Source organism: Procambarus clarkii, chromosome 51 (assembly GCF_040958095.1).
Source record: "Procambarus clarkii isolate CNS0578487 chromosome 51, FALCON_Pclarkii_2.0, whole genome shotgun sequence".
Lineage (NCBI taxonomy): Eukaryota > Metazoa > Arthropoda > Malacostraca > Decapoda > Cambaridae > Procambarus > Procambarus clarkii.
Genome location: NC_091200.1, coordinates 9,344,442 through 9,366,756, shown reverse-complemented (window position 1 = coordinate 9,366,756; position 22,315 = coordinate 9,344,442). Strand labels below are relative to the sequence as shown.

At 43.7% G+C, this 22,315-nt stretch overlaps 1 protein-coding gene across 45 annotated transcripts in view; it reads left to right on the top strand.

Annotated features, from left to right (window-relative positions):
- Positions 1-22,315, top strand: part of shot (dystonin-like protein short stop) — a 629,765-nt gene that overhangs the window by 500,202 nt on the left and 107,248 nt on the right. For 44 of the 45 annotated variants that reach the window (XR_011222655.1, XM_069303987.1, XM_069303980.1 and 41 more), the window contains 2 exons: positions 8,928-9,031; positions 9,309-21,528. Coding sequence is in view for 44 of the 45 variants with exons in the window: in XM_069303987.1 (XP_069160088.1) it covers positions 8,928-9,031; positions 9,309-21,528 (12,324 nt within the window). In the remaining variant the exon portion in view is untranslated. Of the gene's footprint in view, positions 1-3,396; positions 4,920-8,927; positions 9,032-9,308; positions 21,529-22,315 lie in introns of those variants that run through there. The other variant, XM_069303990.1, reaches the window with a different exon arrangement.

Here is a 22,315-nt window from a genome sequence, read left to right as displayed (position 1 = left end):
TGTGCTGATTTGTGAAACAAGACTTGAGAACAAATCCACAAGGGCCGTGACGAGGATTCGAACCTGCATCCGAGAGCATCACAGACGCTGCCTTAATCGACTGAGCTACAACATGGTACAAGAATTACAACCAGAAATTCTACTGAATTTACTAGGATCCTGCAGCCTCTCCGAGAGACAACCCAGGATTTTACACACTTCCCCCATGCACTCAAGCTAACTAAGGGCGATGAAGATCGCCCTTGTGTAACGAAGTAAGGGCGACGAGGTAGAACGGCCTATTGACATAGCTCGAGTGCATGGGGGAATTGTGTAAAATCCTGGTTTGTATCTCGGAGAGGCTGCAGGATCCAAGTAAATTCAGTAGAATTTCTGGTTGTAATTCTTGCACAATGTTGTAGCTCAGTCGATTAAGGCAGCGTCTGGGATGCTCTCGGACGCAGGTCCACAAGGTCACGGCCCTTGTGGATTTGTTAATTTGATACATCTCTATTGTGTTTTGTGTGTTTAAGACTTGAGAAATTAACATAAAACGGGCCCTGTAGCTTAATTATGTAGTCTTGCAAGGTGAAGAAGGGTCTTGATGTTTGAATTACGTAGTTATGTTTCTGCTGTGAATGGGAGCACACGGGAGCATCCCAGTCTCTCTGGGGAGGAAATTGTAACCACGTATCTTGGCGTCTTGGAGGAATGGTCTATTGTACACATTAAAATATATTTTATTAATCATAAACAGTATAGATATTAGTACATAATTAATGTGCTTCATAAAACTCGAATCACATTAGGCCCTGGTTTTGATCTTGCGCCTACCTCTGTCTCTCTAGATATGTCTGCCCTTACTCCTTCCTTCCTTCCCTTCTTGTCTCTTTTTACCTCCTTCCTCCATTCTATAAACAGTCTAACATAGACTGTAGACTAAGGATTAGAGCAGATGAATTAAAATAAATACTTTGGTGTAGGCAAGGTTAATATAGCTTGTAACAATGGTTATCAAATCTTGGACAATTTATGCAGGCGATGAGTCACAACGTGGCTAAAGTAAGTTGACCAGACCACACACTAGACGGTGAAGGGACGACGACGTTTCGGTCCGTCCTGGACCATTCTCACAATCGACTTGAGAATGGTCCAGGACGGACCGAAACGTTGTCGTCCCTTCATCTTCTAGTGTGTGGTCTGGTCAACTTGGACAATCTATATTAATCTAATGAAGCGCTGCTTGATATGCAACTGACTTTTTGCAAACACTACTGTACCGCGCAGGTTTTAAGAAAGGAGGCGCTCTTTAAATAGCCTAGCTGGGTTCGCTGCCATTATTCTTCCATAAATAGCCTCGTTTGGTTGTAATAAATAATTTTCATTTGTCTTTTTATAACCTCTGTATTTTATAAAATATCTTGTAATTTGGTAAACATTTTCTCAGTGATGGTCTAGTGAACGATATTTGTTTACTGCGACAATATTTAGGAGACACAAGTACACTGCAGCAAGAGTGAAAGTTGTTGGTGGCGGGTGACATAGTTGTGATGGGCGAGTTGTGGCACACTGGACCTTAAGGCTTCATCAAGCACACAAACTTTACAAAATACCTTCCTGAAACTATGTTCATAACACATTTCAAAATATTTTATAGTTGGGAACTCTTCTGCTCATATAGAACAACAATATTTATTCCTAAATTTAGTTGTCTTATGCTACAATACGAACCATCATAATTAACGTATTGGAGTGAATAGAACTAAATTTAGGAATAAAAATTGTTGTTCTGTATGAGCAGAAGTTCCCAACTATAAAATATTTTTAAATGTGTTATGAACATAGTTTCGGGAAGGTATTTTCTAACAGTTCTAACGTAGTCTCGGAAATGACACATCATTGTGAAGGAGTAGGATGATGTCACCACGAGGTTTAGATGACCAAGCATTGCTGTGTTTATTCTTGACGTTATAACGGGAAAGATTTTTAAGGCTGGCGTTTATAATTTGTACGTGGGGGTAAAGGCTGGTTTTCTTGGGAATTCTTGTGTTGAGTGATGCACGGTGGCCTGGCGCAATGGGTGTGGGAGTTTGATTACAACTGCAACAAAACTTAAATTAAAAAAAAACTGACGTGGGATGGGAGATTATGTAAGAGAACAAGTCTGTATTATGTCGGAGGTCATCTACAAGATTAGAAAGAAAGCATGTTGAGGTGTACGACAGTCATGATGCGAGAGATTATGAAGTCAGAGGTAGAGAGGGTTGGGTAAGAGAGACAGCGTTAGTCTCGGGGTGGAGTGATCTGGACTGGAGCCCACCAACATCCTAATATGGGCGCACCCTGGACGACCCTCACCTACTGCGTCCCTAGTGCCACATCGGTGAACTAAACTTGATGCTATTGTTTGTGGAATTGCGATGGTGTCTTATATGATAGACGGTTGTTAAGGTCTGGTATGTAGTGCTCTAGCGGAGGCTAACTTTGGCTTCCAGGCCCTTTGAGTCCTGGATAATCCTGGATAATCCTGGATAATCCTGGATAAAGTTCTTGGTGAATCGGATACTTTTGATATCACTCGTCGTGTCGTTTTGCTCTCTCATTAGCACTCTTGAGTTACATCTAAGACTTTCTTGACTGTTATAGGCTTTGGGTTCCACATGGCAGCTGCATTATCGAGGTGGAGCCGGCCTAGAGCACTAGATCCACAATAAATCTGAATTCTGTGTTGATTATTTTTAGGCTTGTAATGCCTACGGACGTGTCTTCGATTTGGTCACTTTGAGCATAATTTCTTTGCCTAGTTAGATAACTGCCGTATTTGTTATGGATAACAGTCTAGATGGACGGAAGGGTGGGGAGGAGAGTGGTGTGGGCGGGACTAAGGGCGAGTGTGTGTGCCAGGAAGGGTGGGCGGATCTTGTTTGATCACTCCCGCCAGCCATCCTCTCCTTGTCCTAAGTTTCCATTCTCAGCCCCTCTCTCGTGTCCTTTCCTACCACCAACACGACAGCTTGCCATACACAGCAAGAGCTGGTGTATATGTCGTTCTTCGTAAACTGGTCTTTGATAATACAAGTAATTGTTCGTAATGCAGGAAATAGTGATGTGGGCGTTGTTCATGTGTTGGGCCTTGACGACACGGTATTATCTGAGGTGTTTGACGTCACTGGCATGTGGGCGGAGACACCGGTGACCCGCTCCACCCACTTCTTCAATTACTGTTATATTACCACAAAGTATATTTTTTTAAATGTTGATAGACGACTAGCACACGCATATTCTACCAGTAGGAAAATAAAATTGCAATTTCGAAGCGTATACGACATTAAGAGGTAGAGGTAGGCAGGTGTGTGGGTAGTAGGGTGGGCGGAGCGTGGAGCATGTAGGAGCTGGGGCAGGGGGCGCCGCTCGCCAACCACAGCTCAGTACCCCCTACCTAGTCGGAGGGAGTTGTGGAGTCCGTCTCTACTATAGGCACACATGTCAACCTCTACGGTGGGCGTAGCGCTGTCATGAACAAACGTGTGCATAGTGTGTTGTGACGTAGCTGCGATGTTTGGTGTGGGGGCAGTTGCATCATCAGTGGGATGTTCCCCCATTCGATCATTCACGAAATGAATGAATAGTCAAAAACTTTTCAAGTAATGGGTGCGGTATCTTTAGGAATATTGTGGTGGTGAAAGGTAACTACCGTTATTTGTAGCAAAATATAGAAAATGGATAGTTTCGACAGAAGTGTGCCGGGCAGGTGGAGTGCCACTCTGGCACGCGCAAACGGTAGTACAAGTATGAGCCTGACCTCGCGTGTCGTGTCGTCCTCTAGCATGTCAAGTTCTCAAATAAGTTCCATGGCAAGTACGTGGATGTCAAGTTCAACATATTCAAGTTCGAACATGGTTAGTTCCGGCGAATCTCGGTCGAGCACAGCAAGCGGCGACACGTCCCATAGGAGTGTGTCCATAGCCAACATGGGCTGTCGGTCCCTCCCGCTGAGCGGTCTCGCCTCCACACTGCGGGACATGCCTACACCATTCTTGAGACGCTCCAATGACTCGAGCTCTAATATGTTAAATATGCAAAGCTCAAGCAGTTCAAGGTCAAGTGAGACTGTGTCGAATAAGAAGTCTGGCATATCTAGTTCCAATACATCAGTTAAGGGTGACAGTGTATTAAGGTCGGGCAGAACTAATTCAAGTACCAAGTCTAAAATCACCGGCAACAATGTTCCAACGCCGCACCCATCCACTACTTACGGTGTACGCAGTGCGGGGTTAAGTGCTTCTAGGCCAGATAAACGAATTTCGACTGTAACAAAGTTGAATCAAATAGGATCGAGAAAAGAAACTACTAAAAGTAAACCAAGGACAGATACTTTGACTAAATCAAGACAAAATATTACGACCTTCAACACGTCATCGATTAATCGGCCAGCCACACGTGTGACACAGACTATAAAATCTAACCAAAGATCAAGAGGCAGTGATTCCGAAAATGCAAAGAGGAATATCCGCAAAGGTCGTCAAAGTCAGGATCGGAGACCACCAGGAGCTGATTCCGGTACTGTGACTGGCGGGGTGGACGCAGGTACTGTGACTGGCGGGGTGGACGCAGGTACTGTGACTGGCGGGGTGGACGCAGGTACTGTGACTGGCGGGGTGGACGCAGGTACTGTGACTGGCGGGGTGGACGCAGGTACTGTGACTGGCGGGGTGGACGCAGGTACTGTGACTGGCGGGGTGGACGCAGGTACTGTGACTGGCGGGGTGGACGCAGGTACTGTGACTGGCGGGGTGGACGCAGGTACTGTGACTGGCGGGGTGGACGCAGGTACTGTGACTAGTACGGCAGGAGACTCGCCCATCCCAAGCGGTGATCAATGTGTTCGCCGCTATAGCAAGACTTCCAAGAAGGGGGACCGCGCCGTTACTACCGTCTGTGTAAGTGCTCACAGTTACTCGTTACGTCATGGTGCACCGTAATTGTTTAATTTACAACGAATACGCTCGTGATGTCAGGGCGCCTGACAGCTGGGCGGACAGCGCTTCGGATTAGTAGTCCTGAGGTTCCGGGTTCGATCTCTAGTGGAGGCAGAGACAAATGGGCAAAATGTTTTTCACCGATGCCCTCTGTTACCTAGCAGTAAATAGGTACCTGGGGGCTAGACAGCTGCTAAGGGCTGCTTCCTGGGTGGGTGTAGCAAAAAGGAGGCCTGGTCGAGGACCGGGCCGCGGGGACGCTAAGCCCCAAAATTATCTCAAGATAACCTCAACAGTTGCTAGCACTGTGTAAGATGTGATTTATGTTAACCATCAAAGACGAGCAGCAGTTTGGGATCCAACAATCGACCCCATTATCACCCCTTCATTCAACACATTAACGTACTTAGATTTTTATAAGCAATGTCAATATATGATTACAGGTTACTTGCTCAGATTTTAAAGTTATTGTAAAATACATTGATGGAATAAGCCAGTAACAAAATCGTGCGGTTGCCAACGTTGTCATGTTTTATTATATTGATAACATGATAACGAAGTTACTTACTTTTTCAGATTAGTCATGATAGTCATGATATTAGTCATAGTCATTAGATGCTTCAAAATTTCTTGGATAGATTTTATATTGGGACAAACACTACTTTATTAAATGAAAAGACGTGTACACTGAACACATAAGAGAATACAGTTTTGCACATCATTGTCCAAAATTAAGCCCCACCAAGCCTGGTGCTGCTTGACGTTTCGTGCACCCACGGAATGATGTGTAAATGATGTGTTGATTCGTGTTTGGATTTTTTGCGGGGGTGGGGGGGGGCTGCTAATATTAATCTAAATCTACATTGGACTAACACTTATAAATGAAAGGGTTACCGTATAGTTAATTTGACATAGTGAACGATCAATATGACAAGACAATACAAGAGGTCATGATGATAAAGCAGTGTTTCTAATACATCGAATAGTATTAATACAGACAGTACTCATTTAAGTACCATTCGGCTTCATCTTGAATAGATGTCCATGTTGCATGATATTAAACTTGCAGAAATATAAAATGCGCATCCCGTTTAGCCATAAAGTTCCGTATTCGTACATAATGCCAACCTGTTTTATTGTAGGACTACCATAACTTTGACGGTATCTTGTATGTACATATGAAGTAAAACAAATGGGAAGCAAAACGCGTTATTGTAAATATTGTTGTATTTAAATGTAATGTAAATTTACAACAAAAAATGTTGTAAATGTAAGTTTTTTTTTTTTTTTTTTTTTTTTTTATTAAGTTATGAGGTACATCTGCATTAGTGCAGCTACCCTAGACTATATGAAGTGGAGTACAGTGTGTCAAAAAAAGCTAACTAGGTGATGCTATAAAATCCCCATCACACAGGATGGTTAGTCATACAGAGACATGTGATAGGCGGTCTGCACTGGCAGACTCCGGATGCATTTTGAGGATATCAACAACACAAGATTGAATAAGGTAGCAGTGGTAATACAAGTCCCCATCTCGCAGGATGGTTAGTCATACAGGGCCATGTGTTTAATAGCCTGCACTGGCAAATTTTGGGTATACTGTGAGGATATCTTCAAGAATACGAGAGTGAATAAAGTAATTGCAAAGCTCCAGGTACCTCATGCCAACTGGTCTGAAAGGTCTAATAACTGGGCATTCAGTGATGTAGTGCGGGAGATCATGCCGTAGTTCGTGCTCACAGAGTTTGCAACTGGAGTGCTCAGGATTGGGAGACCCGTCACCTGCAGCCACCTGCCACAGGTAACGGTAACCCAACCTGATCCTTGCAACCACTGTGTCGCACAGTCTAGTGGACGTTTTGTGCTGTCCATAGATGTAGGTTTCAGATCTGAACAAATCATAGCTTTTTATACTAGTACTTTCAGGTCGTTGGGAGTCAGTAAGTTCTTTCCTATCAGATCTGAATGTTTGGACCAATACAGTTTTGACAGCAGAGATGGGGATACCTAGATCTAATTCAACTTCAAACTTGTTACACGCTAATTTGGCTGCAATGTCTGTAAGTTGGCGTTAAGTGTCACCAATGCAGTCTACGGACTCCTTATCCAATTTTAACTATAGATCGTTTTTTTTTAATTTTTAAACCTTAAGGTAAAACTTATCACAATAACGAACTTGTTCATGTAACGAAGTCAAATTATTACCCCCCCCTCCCGCCTCCTTCCACTAAAAACTCGTTCTTTTAGTTGATGACAAAGTAAAAAGTGTAGGTTTTCTATTTACATTTAGCATTTCATTAAAATAAATGTTATCATTGATTTAAATAGATTTCGGTTACTCTAAATTCATACAGTATTTCATTGTACATTTATGGAAACACTAAATAATTTTATTTAAGTCTAGTAACAAATAATAGCAAAATATTTAACCTTAAAACAATGGTTCTGTTTTTTTTCTGGGCAAACTTTGCCTATTAGCCATTTTTTATTGCAACATCGGGGTTCACAATATTGACAGTAAAAGAACCAGTATACCTTTTCCATTTGCTAATTAAAGCAAAATTAATCACTATCATCTTGAGGTTATCTTGAGATGATTTCAGGGTTTAGAGTCCCCGCGGCCCGGTCCTTGACCAGGCCTCCTTTTTGTTGCACACCCCCAGGTAGCAGCCCATAGCAGCTGTCTTAACTCCCAAGGTACTTATTTACTGCTAGGTGAATAGGGGCATCAGGGTGAAAGAAACTGTCAATTTGTTTCCGCCTCCACCAGGAACCGAACCCGGAACCTCAGTACTATGAATCCGAAGCGCTGTCCACTCAGCTGTCAAGTTCGCAACAGTTCTTCATACAATTGATACGTGTGTGTTTTCGTCTACCTTCATAAATATTTTTCATGAAGGTTTATTACTGCTAGACTTAGTATGATCATCACTTGTTGGGGGGGGGGGGCAACTGCCATATCTATATGTACTTGCCTACTTGTACTCTCCTAGTTGCACTTGTGGGGGTTGAGCTTCGGTTCTTTGGTCCCACCTCTCAACTGTCAATCAACTGGTGTACAGGTTCCTGAGCCTATTGGACTATATCATATCTATATTTGAAACTGTGCATGGAGTTTGCCTCCAGTACATCACTTCCTAATGCATTCCATTTGTTAACTACCGACACTAAAAACGTTTTTTCGAATGTCCCTTTGGCTCATTTGATCACTCGGTTTCAACCTTTGTCCCCTAGTGTGCATGCCCTTGTGTTAAATAAACTGTCTTTATCTACCCTATCAATTCCTTTGAGAATCTTGTATGTGGTGATCATGTCCCCCCTAACTCTTCAGCCTTCCAGTGGTGAGGGTTTCATTCCCCGTAGTCTCTCCATGTAGCTCGTGCCCCTCAATTCGGGTACTAGTCTGGTGGCAAACCTCTGAACCTTCTTCAATTTAGTCTTATGCTTGACAAGATATGGACTTCATCCTATCTAAGATTACTGGGAGAGGGGGAAGGCAGTGAAGGTTAGGGAAAGTGTAGTGGTGTGTTGGGATGATGGTTACAGTGATGAAGATAGCAATGAAAAGTGAATATATGGTGTCCGTCACCAAAAGCAACACCAGGTAACCCCCCTCTATTACCGAGTAAACATAGTTTCATTACTTCAATGCATATGCACTCTCAAACTCGCTCCCCTCCTCACCACACCCCAATTTGATTTGGATAGGATAGGTTCCTAAATTTAGTTTGGCTAGATGAGGTTTAGCAGAGCATGGGCAACTTGAGCAATCGGTAGTGGCTGAAGCATTTTACCCGAAGAATATCACGAGATAGCATAATAGGTACAGTAATCGGCTGTTAGTTTCATTATTTCTTGGGTTACATTTAGTTTTGTTTAAATGTGCCATTTAAACATAACTAGTTACTGGTGCCTGTCATGTATCCATTGTAAACAATTTAATACTTCTCCCTGTTTTGATTGTGACAGTTCCAACTGGAAGACTTGACACCTGTAAGTCTGGAGAAAACCTTCCGGACAGAGCTCAACCTGCCTGATGTCCGCCCTGACCTCTCTACCCCAATTATCATCGAGTAAGTCATCACTTCTAAATTTCCATTTGCTTCAGTTTTTCTATACCCTATAGTTTACCACTCATACTGCTGACAATAACAAAAAATCTGGTTTTTATTGAAATGGAAATTTTAAGTACAGTAGGTGAATTTAATGCTCAAATTCATAGTTATGTATTAAGTTTCCTAAATTCCAAGTAATCCTGAATGTTAGTGAATGGACACAAAATAAAATTTGAAGTTATAGTGTAAAGATTTTGCATGTACAGTACATTGTATGAGTCTGGTTTTATTTCAGTGATGACAAGGAATATCGAGCTCGATCAGAAGCCCAATTGACCGTCACAAGTGGGTCCATTCCCTCTCAGCGCCACTCTTCTGCCACACAGCTTATAGAACCGGACTATGTGGATGGGCATGTAGCCACTACCACCACCCATGTAGGTTCCTCCCTACAGGTCACTACCACGACCTCCACTCGCCGCCTAGCTGCTGTTACTGCAGCATCTGGAGCTTCAGAGCCTCATATAGTGCATCCTGTTACAGGTGAAAAGCTTTCTTTGCATCAGGCCATGGAGGGTGGGTTGGTAGACCTTGCATCAGGTACACTGACTCACCCTACCACTGGCGAGAGCATTACTTTGTCTGAAGCTGTGGAACGTGGTTATGTAAGCTCCATGCTGTTGGAACACTTGGAAACACCCTGTGGTATAATAGACCCAACCACGGGACGGGAGCTAACACTGTTACAGGCGACAAGACGAGAGTTGTACAGTCCTCGGGAAGGCGCCTTCAGGGACCCTACAACAGGCAAACTGTTAACACCTGAAGAAGCAGCAAAGATTGGTTTCATCATTTTAGAGAAGGTAAGCTACTTTACCCAGCTTTGTGTACCAGTGGTGGCTTCGCTCTCTCTGTATGATGCGATAGTTGAAGGCCATGTTAATGTGCGCACGGGAGAGTTCACAGTTCCATCTACAGGAGAAAAGATTCCTATGACTCAAGCTTTTGCCAGAGGATTCATATCTGCTGAACCATCACCAGTTTTAACAAGTGGAATATGTCTGTCCGAAGCCATCAGCCAGGGGTTCATTGATGATTATTCGGGTCAGGCCGTAGATAGAAATTCTGGTAACAAGTACACATTAGATGAGGCTGTTCAGAAAGGACTTTTGGCATCTCATATTCGTGAGGTAGTGAATTCAGATACTGGATGTAAACTAACTGTAGCAGAAGCCATTAATGAAGGTGTGTTGAATGTTACAACTGGACGGTATGTTAATAATGTTACTGGGCAAAAGTTGCAGTTCTTGGAAGCTATGCAGCAACAACTTATTTGTCGACCTTACACTCTGAAAGACTGTAATGATTTGAAGCTTTTAGACAATAATGGGCATATTCAAGATCCACAAATTAAGGATTATATACCACTGTTGGAAGCTGTTGGCAAGGGCATAGTTGATGTCGATTTAAAATCGGTGAAAGACACGGCCAGCAAAACCCTTCTTACTTTGCCTGAAGCTTTCATGTTCTCTGTACTCCTGCCTGAAGGTAAGTACAGAGATACAGAAAGTGGAGAGGTGATAAGTCTTATTGATGCTGTGAATAGAGGCCTTATCACATCAGTATCCACTAAAACAATATTTGATATTGATGGTATTAAGGATCCTGAAACTGGGGATTACATTAGTTTTAAAATAGCAATGCTTAAAGGTGTCATAAATCCTAAAACTGGTTTATTTAACCTGAAGACCGGAAGTACTATGAGTCTGGAGGATGCAGTTTTAGAAAAGATGATTCAACCACAAATTCTTGAAACTCTTAAAATGAATATTGGAATTTTTGATAATGATGGGAAGGAGATAAATGTTGTAGAAGCAGTTCTGAATGGTAATCTTGACCCAAATACAGGGCAAATCTTGGATCCTAAAACAGGGAAGGCTGTTGCCCTTGAAGATGCAGTGAATAGAAAATTAATCACACCAGAAGGTGCAGCTACTCTCCGGGGGCTGTTGAGTGTTACTGTCACTACTGCTACAATTACAAAGACAATTAAGAGGTATGTAACTGTCAAAAGTACTGGAATTCATACCACAGAATCAAGAGTTACTCTTCAGGAAGCAAAACACAGGGGTCTTATAAATGAAGCTCAAGGCACCTATCATGACCCAGAAAGTAATCGAACTATGCCATTAGACGAGGCCATTCAGCAGGGTCTAGTTACTTTGTCAACAGAATGGCCTTCTGCATTGCCTGGTGCTAATGCCATTACCCCAGATTCCTTGCTTCCTGTTTCTTCAGTAAGGGAAACTGTCAAGCGACATCACTCCCCAGAGAAATATCCTAGTCCATCCAAGAGTGCCAGAACCAGTATTTCACCAGAACGACCACCAAGATCTCACAGTTCTTCACCATCAAAGACCCCACATAGATTGGGTTCTACAAAAACCAGCCCAGTTTCTTCTGACAAAATACTTTATGAAGATCAGCGTGTGCCCCAATCATCGCCCTCTAAATCGCCAGAAAGAATACTTGGAACTAGCCTTCCTACATCTCCACAGAAAACTAGCAAAGTTCTTTCACCTATTAGAACATTTCCCTCTTCCCCATCCAGAACTCCAGAGAGCATAGTGTCACCTCTGGAAAGCAGTCATTCAGTCTCCTCAGAGAAGGGAAAGGATAAAGAATTTTCTCCAAAATCACCAGAAAGAACAGCATCACCAATAAAAGCAGGACATATAACTTCACCTGACAAAAAACAGAGACCAGATTTCATAGAAACCTTGGTATCGCCTTCAAAGGGTAAAGCCTTACCAACTAAATTAGCAGAGTCATCTGTCAAGGAATTGGAGCAACTTGATGATTCTTTAGTGTCTTCTCCAAGTTCTGGATCAGCTTCCCCATTAAAATTTGTTGCTACTAGACCTGACACATTATTTCAGACTGTAAACGGATCACAGGATGGCTCGCCCATAAAATCTCAACCTGAATCCCCATCGAGATCTTACAGCTCAAGACAAGGATCGCCATATACTTCAAGAGGTGAATCCCCCATTAAATCATTTGGTTCAAGGCCAGATTCTCCAATGAAATCTAGTGGAATTGGACCAGAGTCTCCCCTGAAAACAGATGAATCTGTCCCAACATCACCTGATAAGGGTATGCCAGGAAGCTCAATAGTATCACCAGAAAGACCTCCTAGAAAAATAAAGAGTTATCTTAGGTCTCCTGCTGATTCTGTTGATAGTGCCATGGGGAATGTTGATGATACTGATATGACATCATCTGGTGCATCACTTACAGGCACCACAACTGTATTTAATGAGAGCTATTCTGCAAAGACTCGAACTCTTGAGCTGCCACCAGATGGCTGGTATCTTAAGGAAGCAATAGATGAGAAGCTGTATGATCCTGTAATGGGTCTTTTCACAATACCAGGCACTGATAGATTAGTTAGCTTTGAAGAGTGTGTCAAAATTGGGATTATTGACTATCAATCAGCTGAAGTTGTAGACCCAAAGAATGGGAGGAGAATTACTCTTACAAGAGCCCTGGACAAGTCTGTTCTTGACTGCACTGGAAAATATCCTGACGAGTCTAATCCAGGCAGGAGGCTTACCATGAAAGAAGCTATAACTAAAAACTTAGTAATCTTAAAAGATCGGTCAGATGAGATAACCGATTATGTATCTGGTCGTATTATTCAAATAACAAGTGTTGAGGGCCAGCCAGACAAAGTTCAGGTGTCAGGTGGTTTAGAAGGTGTTCCCTCTGCTGTATTCAGAGAAATTAGAACTAATGAACCAACAGTTGATGCTACTCTTGTTGAAATTAAACCTGGTATGACTTTTAACCCTACAGAAGGCAGTGTTCATTTAGAAGATGGCTCAGTTTTAGATGTTGTAACAGCAGTTAAAGAAGGGAAAATCCAACCAACTGGTGTCAAAGTGAAGGATCCTTACTCTGGGCGTGATCTGAATCTGAGTGAAGCTATAAGAAAGGGAGTTATTGATAAAGATTCTGGAGAATACAAAGACAAAACTGGTCGTAAATTATCTTTGACTGATGCTGCCAAGTATGGAATCCTTGGAGTTGCTGCTGTTATAGGTGCCCCAGTTATTGCTGGGGTGGCTGCTGCACAAGCAATCAAGAGAGGCATTAAGAAAGTTAAAAAGGTTGATCCTAAGACTGGAGCAGAGATCATAATTGAAGAAAGTGTTGAAATAATCACAGATTCTACACCAGAGGAACCCCTCGAGTCGGTGGTTGGTAAGCGTTCTCGCACCACCATAAAATCTACCACTGTTGTTGAAACAGATGTCATACTTCAAGACCCTGTGACAGGAAAGGAGATTTCTCCTGAAGAAGCATTTTCACGGGGGCTGATATCCCCCAAAGAACTGGAGGAAATTAGGAACACAGCACATGGAAAGATCCAAGAAATTCAACAACAGGCAGGAGGTAAAGAGATAGATAGTGGTCCAGAAGAGAAGGTATTTGAATTTCTTCATTTAGATGATGTAAAAGGAACAGAAGTGCAAGATATAGTAAAAATGCAGGAAGATTTTGACAAACTTTCACCAGTAAAGTTGTCTCCCATTGGTCAGCTGCTCTCTGAGAGCAAACTAGAACCTTCTAAAGAACATGAGGCTCCTGAAGGTAAACAAGATATTTTGAGTCAGGCATTACCTTCTGAATTTAGACAAGAGGCACCTAGTCAGATCATACCATCTGAGGGCAAGCCGGAGCCCACTGCAGTTGAGGTCCTACCATTCGAGGGCATGCCGGAGCCCACAGCAGCTGAGGTCCTGCCATCCGAGGGCAAGCCGGAGCCCACTGCTGCCGAGGTCCTGCCATCCGAGGGCAAGCCGGAGCCCACTGCTGCCGAGGTCCTGCCATCCGAGGGCAAGCCGGAGCCCACTGCTGCCGAGGTCCTGCCATCCGAGGGCAAGCCGGAGCCCACTGCTGCCGAGGTCCTACCATCAGAGGGCAAGCCGGAGCCCACTGCTGCCGAGGTCCTGCCATCCGAGGGCAAGCCGGAGCCCACCGCAGGCGAGGTCCTGCCATCCGAGGGCAAGCCGGAGCCCACCGCAGGCAAGGTCCTGCCATCCGAGGGCAAGCCGGAGCCCACTGCAGCCGAGGTCCTGCCATCCGAGGGCAAGCCGGAGCCCACCGCAGCCGAGGTCCTGCCATCCGAGGGAAAACCGGAGCCCACCGCAGCCGAGGTCCTGCCATCCGAGGGCAAGCCGGAGCCCGCTGCAGCCGAGGTCCTGCCATCCGAGGGCAAGCCGGAGCCCACCACAGCCGAGGTCCTGCCATCCGAGGCCAAGCCGGAGACCACCACAGCCGAGGTCCTGCCATCCGAGGGCAAGCCGGAGCCCACAGCTGCTGAGATCCTGCCATCCGAGGGCAAGCCAGAGGCCACAGCAGCCGAGATCCTTCCATCCGAGGACAAGCCAGAGCCCACAGCAGCCGAGATCCTTCCATCCGAGGACAAGCCAGAGCCTACAGCAGCCGAGGTCCTGCCAGAGCCCACAGTAGCCAAGATCCTTCCATCCGAGGACAAGCCGGAGCCCACAGCAGCTGAGGGCAAGCCGGAACCCACAGCAGCCGAGGTTCTACCATTAGAGGGAAAGCCGGAGCCCACCGCAGCCGAGGTCCTGCCATCCGAGGGCAAGCCGGAGCCCACAGCAGCCAAGGTCCTGCCATCCCAGGGCAAGCCGGAGCCCACAGCAACTGAGGGCAAGCCAGAACCCACAACATTCGAGGTCCTGCCATCCCAGGGCAAGCCAGAGCCCACAGCAGCCGAGGTCCTGCCTTCCGAGGGCAAGCCAGAGCCCACAGCAGCCGAGGTCCTGCCATCTGAGGGCAAGCCAGAGCCCACAGCAGCCGAGGTCCTGCCATCCGAGAGCAAGCCGAAGCCCACAGCAGCTGAAGTCCTGCCATCCGAGGGCAAGCCGGAGCCCACAGTAGCCGAGGTCCTGCCATTACAGGGCAAGCTGGAGCCCACAGTAGCCGAGGTCCTGCCATCCCATGGCATGCCGGAGCCCACAGCAGCCGAGGTCTTGCCATCCCAGGGCAAGCTGGAGCCCACAGCAGCCGAGGTCCTGCCATCCGAGGGCAAGCCGGAGCCCACCGCAGTTGAGGTCCTTCCATCTGAGGGCAAGCCGGAGCCCACCACAGTCGAGGTCCTGCCATCCGAGGGCAAGCCGGAGCCCACAGCAGCCGAGGTCCTGCCATCTGAGGGTAAGCCAGAACTCATAGCCAAGATTATGCCTTCAGAAAGTAAATCAGAGGCCTTCATTATTGCTCAGCCTTCTGAAAGTGAGCTTCAATTATCCAGTGATGCTTTGCCTTTAAACAATAAGCCAGAGTTATCCGTTGCAACACCTACAGTAGATGAAATTAAGGATCCACAAAGTATTAAAATATTGCCAGAAGTTTTGGATACTATGGATAATAAACCTCAAGATGTTGATGTGCAGTTGCATAAAGTCAGATTAGTTAAAACATCAAGCAGAGATAAGAGTCCTGAACAAGCAGATTCAGATAGGAGGATGTCTCTTGGAGAAAGGACGAGAGAGCGTGTTACAACAGAGCCCAAATTTAGTGTTGCTATTGGCCGTGCAAAGTCAATGCCAAGTCCTGATCATGAAGGAAAACTAGTTGTGTTACAGAAAGTATGTAGAAGATCCATGAAACCCAAGCAGGCAGCTTCCAAAGGTGTTGTTGATGAAAAAACTGCAGCAATACTGGAGGATCCAAACACTTTTCTTGGACCAGGTGGAGAATCTTTGTCTTTGGAGGAAGCTTTAAGATTAAAGAAAGTTGATGGTGACAGTGGGGCTATTGTTGATGTAGCATGTGGAGAGCCATTGACCATCAATGAAGCTGTTGAGAGTGGTGTTCTTGATGGCACTACAGGAAGTGTTCTTGTGCCAGTTGGAAGGAGTGTCACTCTACCAGAGGTAGTATCTCAGGGGCTCTTTGATAAAGATACCCAGAGATTCATTCATCCAGAAACTGGCAGTCGATTGACTTTACGTGAAGCTATACTTTGTGATATTGTTGATCCTGTATCTCAGATTTTAGAACCTGAAACGCATCAGATCATTACTCTCGATGAAGCTATTCAGAAGGGTATTATTGACTCACAATCTGGCCAGGTAATTACAACAGAAGGTCCAGTGTCAATTTTAGAGGCAATTGATTTGACTGATGTTTTTGTTACCTCAGCAGTTGCTAGAGTTGATTGGCTGCCTCCACTTGGGATGACATTCCCTGTGGCATTAGAGAGGGGTCTTGTTGATGTTGACAACAAAGAAATTATACATCCAGTGACAAGTGATCGGCAGTCATTGAAAACTGCTATTGACAATGACTTCATTCTTGCTTTGCCATGTCCCATTTTGCCAGAGAGTGTACAAGTTACTCAAGCTTTGGAATGTAAACTTATAAATACTGATGCATGCACATTTACTATTCCAAACACTGGTGAAGAAGTGCCAGTTGTGGAAGCAGTTGAAAGTGGTCTGCTACAGATTAAACCTATGACAAAAGTAATAGCAGATAGTATTGATGTAAGTAGAGATATCACATATACTGAAACTATTACTTCATATGAAACTATAACAACAAAAACTGTGAGAGTAGTTCCAGGATATGTCTTAATCAGCTCCACTGAAGTTAAGAATATTAGCACAGGGGAAATCATTACACTAGATGAGGCTAAAAAGCAAGGTATAGTTGACTTTGATACAGAAACAAGGCCTGAAGAAAAACTGACATTCCGAGAGGCTGTTGAACAAGGGCATATTGATTTTGCCACAGGTACCTTCCAAGACCCTGTAACAAACGATCTAATTCCTATTGACAAAGCCATTCAACTTGGTTTAGTTGAACCTACAGAGCCAGCACCATCTACTGAGGTAACTAGTAAGATAAATATAATGCAAGCCTTCTCTACCATCTACCATGAAAAATCTGGGAAGTTCAAAGACCCACAAACTGGAATATTGTTGACTCTGGATGAAGCTGTTGACAAAGGAGTAATTGATGCTGATGTAATGGTGTATGATACAAAGAGTGGAAATGCATTAACTACTAAAGAAGCAGTAGATAGAGGAGTAATTGATGTTGAAGCAGGTGACTTCATTGATCCTAAATCTGGAAGCAAAGTCAAAGTTAAGGATGCTGTGAAAATGGGTTTGCTTGCTGTTATAGGTGCTCCTATTCTTGCAGGAATGGCAGTCAAAGAAGTAATTAAAGGTGCTCGTGAGAAATTTAAAAGATCGCCCACTCCAACGAGAACAACTGTAATCACAGAGATTATAGAAGAATATTTGCCAGCCAGAACAGCTGAAGATATGCTTAAGAGGTCATCTTTACTTCCTGAAGATCAAGTGTGTTTCCCTGTTATTGAGATTGGCCAGAAAATGACGTTAAGAACTGCAATGGAGGGAGGTTACATCGATGTTGACTTATGTGTTGTAGTACTTCCATCTACTGGAAACAGGCGACCCTTGCGACGAGCAGTGAGAGAGGGTTCCATTACTCTAATCACCGTCATTGAAATTCGAAGTCGAACTGAAATTTGGATAGTTGAGGAAATAACAGTTATAACAGAAGTGGTCAAGTCCTTAGATCCAGCAATTATGGCCCAAAAGGGGCAATATGATCCTGAAAGTAGAATTTTCATTGACCCAGCAACAGGAGAGCCAGTGCCTTTCCAAAAAGCACTTGACACTGGCTCTTTTAGTCCAGAGAATACACTTGTAAAAGATCCTTCTACTGGACGAGAAATGCCTCTCAGTAATGCTATCGAAGAAGGAATAGTAAACCCTACCACAGGGGAAATTCTAGACTTGCAAACTGGAGAAACTATTAATTTCTTTGAAGCTGCAAAGAAAGGTTTGGTGAAACCTGATGACAAGAAAGAACCTAAAAAAGTGAAAATACAACCAGAACCCATGATTGCATTAAATGAAGCCATTGAGCAAGGCCTTTTGAAACCTGACACTGGTATATTTATTAATCCTAATAATGGAGAGAGTCTCATAATTGGGGAAGCTATACAAAGTGGTCTTCTCGATCCATCCTCTATACAAATATATGACCCTAGAAATGAAGATATTATTTCTTTAAAAGAAGCCATTGATACTAGTCTTGTTGACTTATCTACTGCTACATTTACTGACCCTGAAAATGGATGTGAAATGGATTTTACAACAGCCCTTACCAAAGGCATACTAGTGGCCAAAAGAAAGCCCATGTCTCTAGTGGCTGTAGTAAAGAAGAATTTGTATGATCCAAACTCTGGCAAGATAATAGACTCGCTCATGAAACAAAAACTGGATGTAGATGAGGCAGTTAAGAGGGGAGTAGTAGATTCTTTTATCACCCTTTGTAAAGATGTTAAGGCAGACAAATATGTTACCTTAGATGATGCTCTGCTTCATGATCTGGTTGTGGCTCAGAATGGGAAACTGAAGAATACTAAAAAGAATACTTTTATCACATTTGATGAAGCTGTGAAGCAAAGTTTGATTGTGACACAGCAAAACCCCGTGCCTCTTGTTGATGCTGTGTTATGTGATATGTATAATCCAGAAGATGGCCACTTTTATGATCCCTGTGAAGGTGAAGAGTTAACATTGAATGCAGCAATGTCTTGCAAACTCCTTGATGTTAATACATGTAAAGTGAAATTAAATGATGACTTACACACTGTCAGTGATGCTCTACAAAAAGGCATTTTGGATGGAGAAACAGGAAGATTGCTACAACCAGAACAAATGAGCTTGGATAAAGCAGTGAAGAAAGGTTACCTTGTGCCAGTCTTAGGCTCCCTTTCATTACAACAGGTTCTTGAAGATGGGTTGTATGATTCGGAAACTGGTCTGGTCACTGTAGATGGTGACCGTATTACTGTACATGAAGCTGTCCAGCGAAATATTATTGATCCCTCTTGCCTGTCAGTAAAGGATCCTAGAACTGGTGAAGCAATTACTCTGGAAGAAGCTGTCAAAGTTGGCATTATTGATCCAATGACAGGAACATTCAGAGATCCCATCACAGGAGCTGATATTGAATTGATGGAAGCCTTAACCAAGGGTGTTGTTATAGAAGGTCGTACAAAGTTTACTCTGTATCAGGCTGTAATGAAAGGCTTTTATAATCCTAATACAGGACGCATTACCAATCCCTTGTCAACAGATCAGATGACAGTGAGCCGAGCAATACGATCGGGCTTCATTGACCCCAGTACAACCTTAGCCAGAGACCCTAGCACAGAGAAGTTGATGAGTTTCAAACAGGCAGTTTACAAGGAACTTCTTGATACCAGTACTGGGATGTTTAACTTTGGAAGAATTAAAAAGATGAACTTCAAGGATGCATTTGAGCAAGACTATCTTATTGAAGCACCAATGCCAATGGCTTTGAGGGTTGTGATTATGAAAGGGCTTTATTCTGAAGAATTTGGGAAATTCTTGAACCCAAGCACAGGAGAATGGATTACTCTCTCTGAAGCACTAGCTTCACAAATGATTGACTCAGACTCGGCCCATGTGAAGGACACCATCTCTGGTCGCCTTAAAAAGGTGAATCTAAGGGAGGCTGTTGAATATGAAATAATTGATGGAGAGTTAGCACTAGTAAAGAATTACCAAACTGATACTAGGCACACGTTATTGGAAGCATATGAACTGACACTCATAATAGATAGTCGTGTTGCCATGTCTCTGCAGCGTGCACTGCACCAAGGTTTACTAGATGAAGAGCAGGGACTCTTGACTGATGTTAACACTGGTAGAAAGATAACCCTACATGAAGCCATGCGCAGGTTGGTCATAAATCCTAGTCTTCCATGCTACTGGGACATAAGTACATCAACTTGCTTCTCTCTTGTGCAGACATGTAGGGAGGGTATTATCGATCGCAGACATGGCAAGTTCAATGACCCAAAGTCTGGCTGTACTCTTACTCTTATAGATGCTCTTGAGCACGGTATGATCCTCGATATTGACAAACCACAAAGTCTGTATGATGCTGTTATCATGGGTTTCCATGATAACAAGTCAGGCCGTATGATCCAACCAAACACTGGCCGCAAATTAACTCTTGCAGATGCTTGCAAGCAAGGTATTATTGATATATCCACCTCAATTATTAGAGATCCTAATAAATCTCGCTTCTTGAAATTAAATGCTGCTGTTAATGAAGGTATTGTTGATGATGTAAATGGCAAGTATATTATGCCGAACACCAAAGAAGAGTTGTCACTGGAGGAGGCTGTTGACAGAAACCTGATTGTTACTTCTAAACGACCACTTACTATTGAAGAAGCACTGAAGTACAGTCTGTATTCTCCAGAATCTGGTCGTTTCACAGAACCATGTGTGGGAGATAAGCTTGATTTGACAGAGGCAATTAGTCATTGTCTCATTGATGGCAATACTTCTGCCCTGAAGAATCCTTTGGACGAGTCGATAAAGAGCATTCGGTCAGCTATAGAAGAGAAAGAGATTAATTCTTCTACAGGGCTTGTAACTGATCTTCAGACAAAGAAGACTTACACTATCAATGTAGCATATGAAAGAGGGCTCATTGTAACAGTAGGCAAGCCAATCAGTTTCATGCAGGCAGTTAGACAAGGGTGCATTGACTTGGAAAAGGGCACATTCACTGACCCTGAATCAAATAAGGAGTATACTCTTGAGGAAGCACTTTGCTTTGAGCTTATTGATCCAGATTCTGCAGTCATCAAAGATCCAAACACTGGCAGATACAAGACTCTTAAGCGTGCCATAGGAGAAGGACTTGTTGACCTAAAGAAAAGGGCTCTTTTCGATCCTCAAAGTGGGACTTTAAAGACCCTTTGCATTATTTTTGACCAGGGCACCATTGTATTTCTCAGAGAACCATTGTCATTTGATGAGGCCATTGACAAAGGTTACCTTAACACTGAAACTGGCATGTATACTGATCCAAACTCAAAAGAGATATTAAACCTGAGGGAGACATGTCGCTTGGGCCTCATTGACCCAGAAACTGTACTGGTGAAGAATACACGGAGCAGACAGCTGATTCAACCAGTAGAAGCATGTGAAACAGGAGTCATTGATTCACAGAAGGGTATGGTGTACAACACAGCCACCAGTCACCTTCTTACCATTGCTGCAGCTATTGAGGCTGGTTTGGTAGTAACACCATGTCATGGTCTTGCCCTCCTTGAAGCTCTTGACTATGGTCTGTACAATGTTGAGACTGGACATCTTTTGAACCCTTACCTGAAGCAACATGTTACTTTGCAAGAAGCTATTGCCTGTGGGCTGATCGATAGCACCACAACAATGGTCAAGTGTCCCGTCAGTGGCAACATCCAGAGCATGGCAGAAGCTGCACGGAGTGGGGTACTTGATGAGCAAGGTGGCGCCGTGGTGGATTCGTCCTCTGGCATCCGCTATCCACTTCCAGAGGCCCGTCGTCAAGGTTACCTACTCACCGCACAAGCGCGGGTAAGCTGCACCAGTATCTACGCTTGGGGAATGATGCTACACCCACCGGCTATCATACCTAATGCTCTTTGTGTAACAAATGTAATACTATCACAGTACTGTTCTGTACTATTGCTGTTGCTGTTATTATGGAATGCCTGCACCTGTAACTACTACTATACAGGCAATAGCTGGCTTCTAGCATTAATCTGGGTGGTACGTGTATGGAAGACTGCATATTTACAAGTAATTTCATTTTTGCTTGAGGTTTATAATTGGTTTTGAATGTTACTAACCTAAATTTGGAAATTTAGCCTGCTAACTAAAACTGGTGAACGGTAAACTAACCGTTTGTTTCTTTGTCTTTTATTTATTCCAGGTTTTTGTGTTCTTTAAATTGTAAATTGTGGCTGATGTGTGGCTTTTTTTATATATATATATATTAAGGTAGCTGGTAAAGTTTCTGTTGCTGCATAATCTGTATATTTCTTTGATTTTTATTTTTTATTTTAAGGTTTATTTTGAATTTCTTTGGCGCTACAAGTATTTCATTGTGCCTGCAAAAAATTGTTTCCTGTGCATTACGACTTGGCTGACTGTCATGGACCGTGGGCTTTGTGACTGCCTGCTCTCCGTGGCTTGTGTGACCCTCAGACCCTGTGACCTTAGATTTCCTCCCACCTCCTGCCATCCTACATCCTTCTGCCCTCCCTACCTCTTGTCCAATCAACACCTGCAGACATGTACACCTCCTACAATAGAAGCTTTACTAACAATATTCTTACACTATCCATCATTTATTTTATTT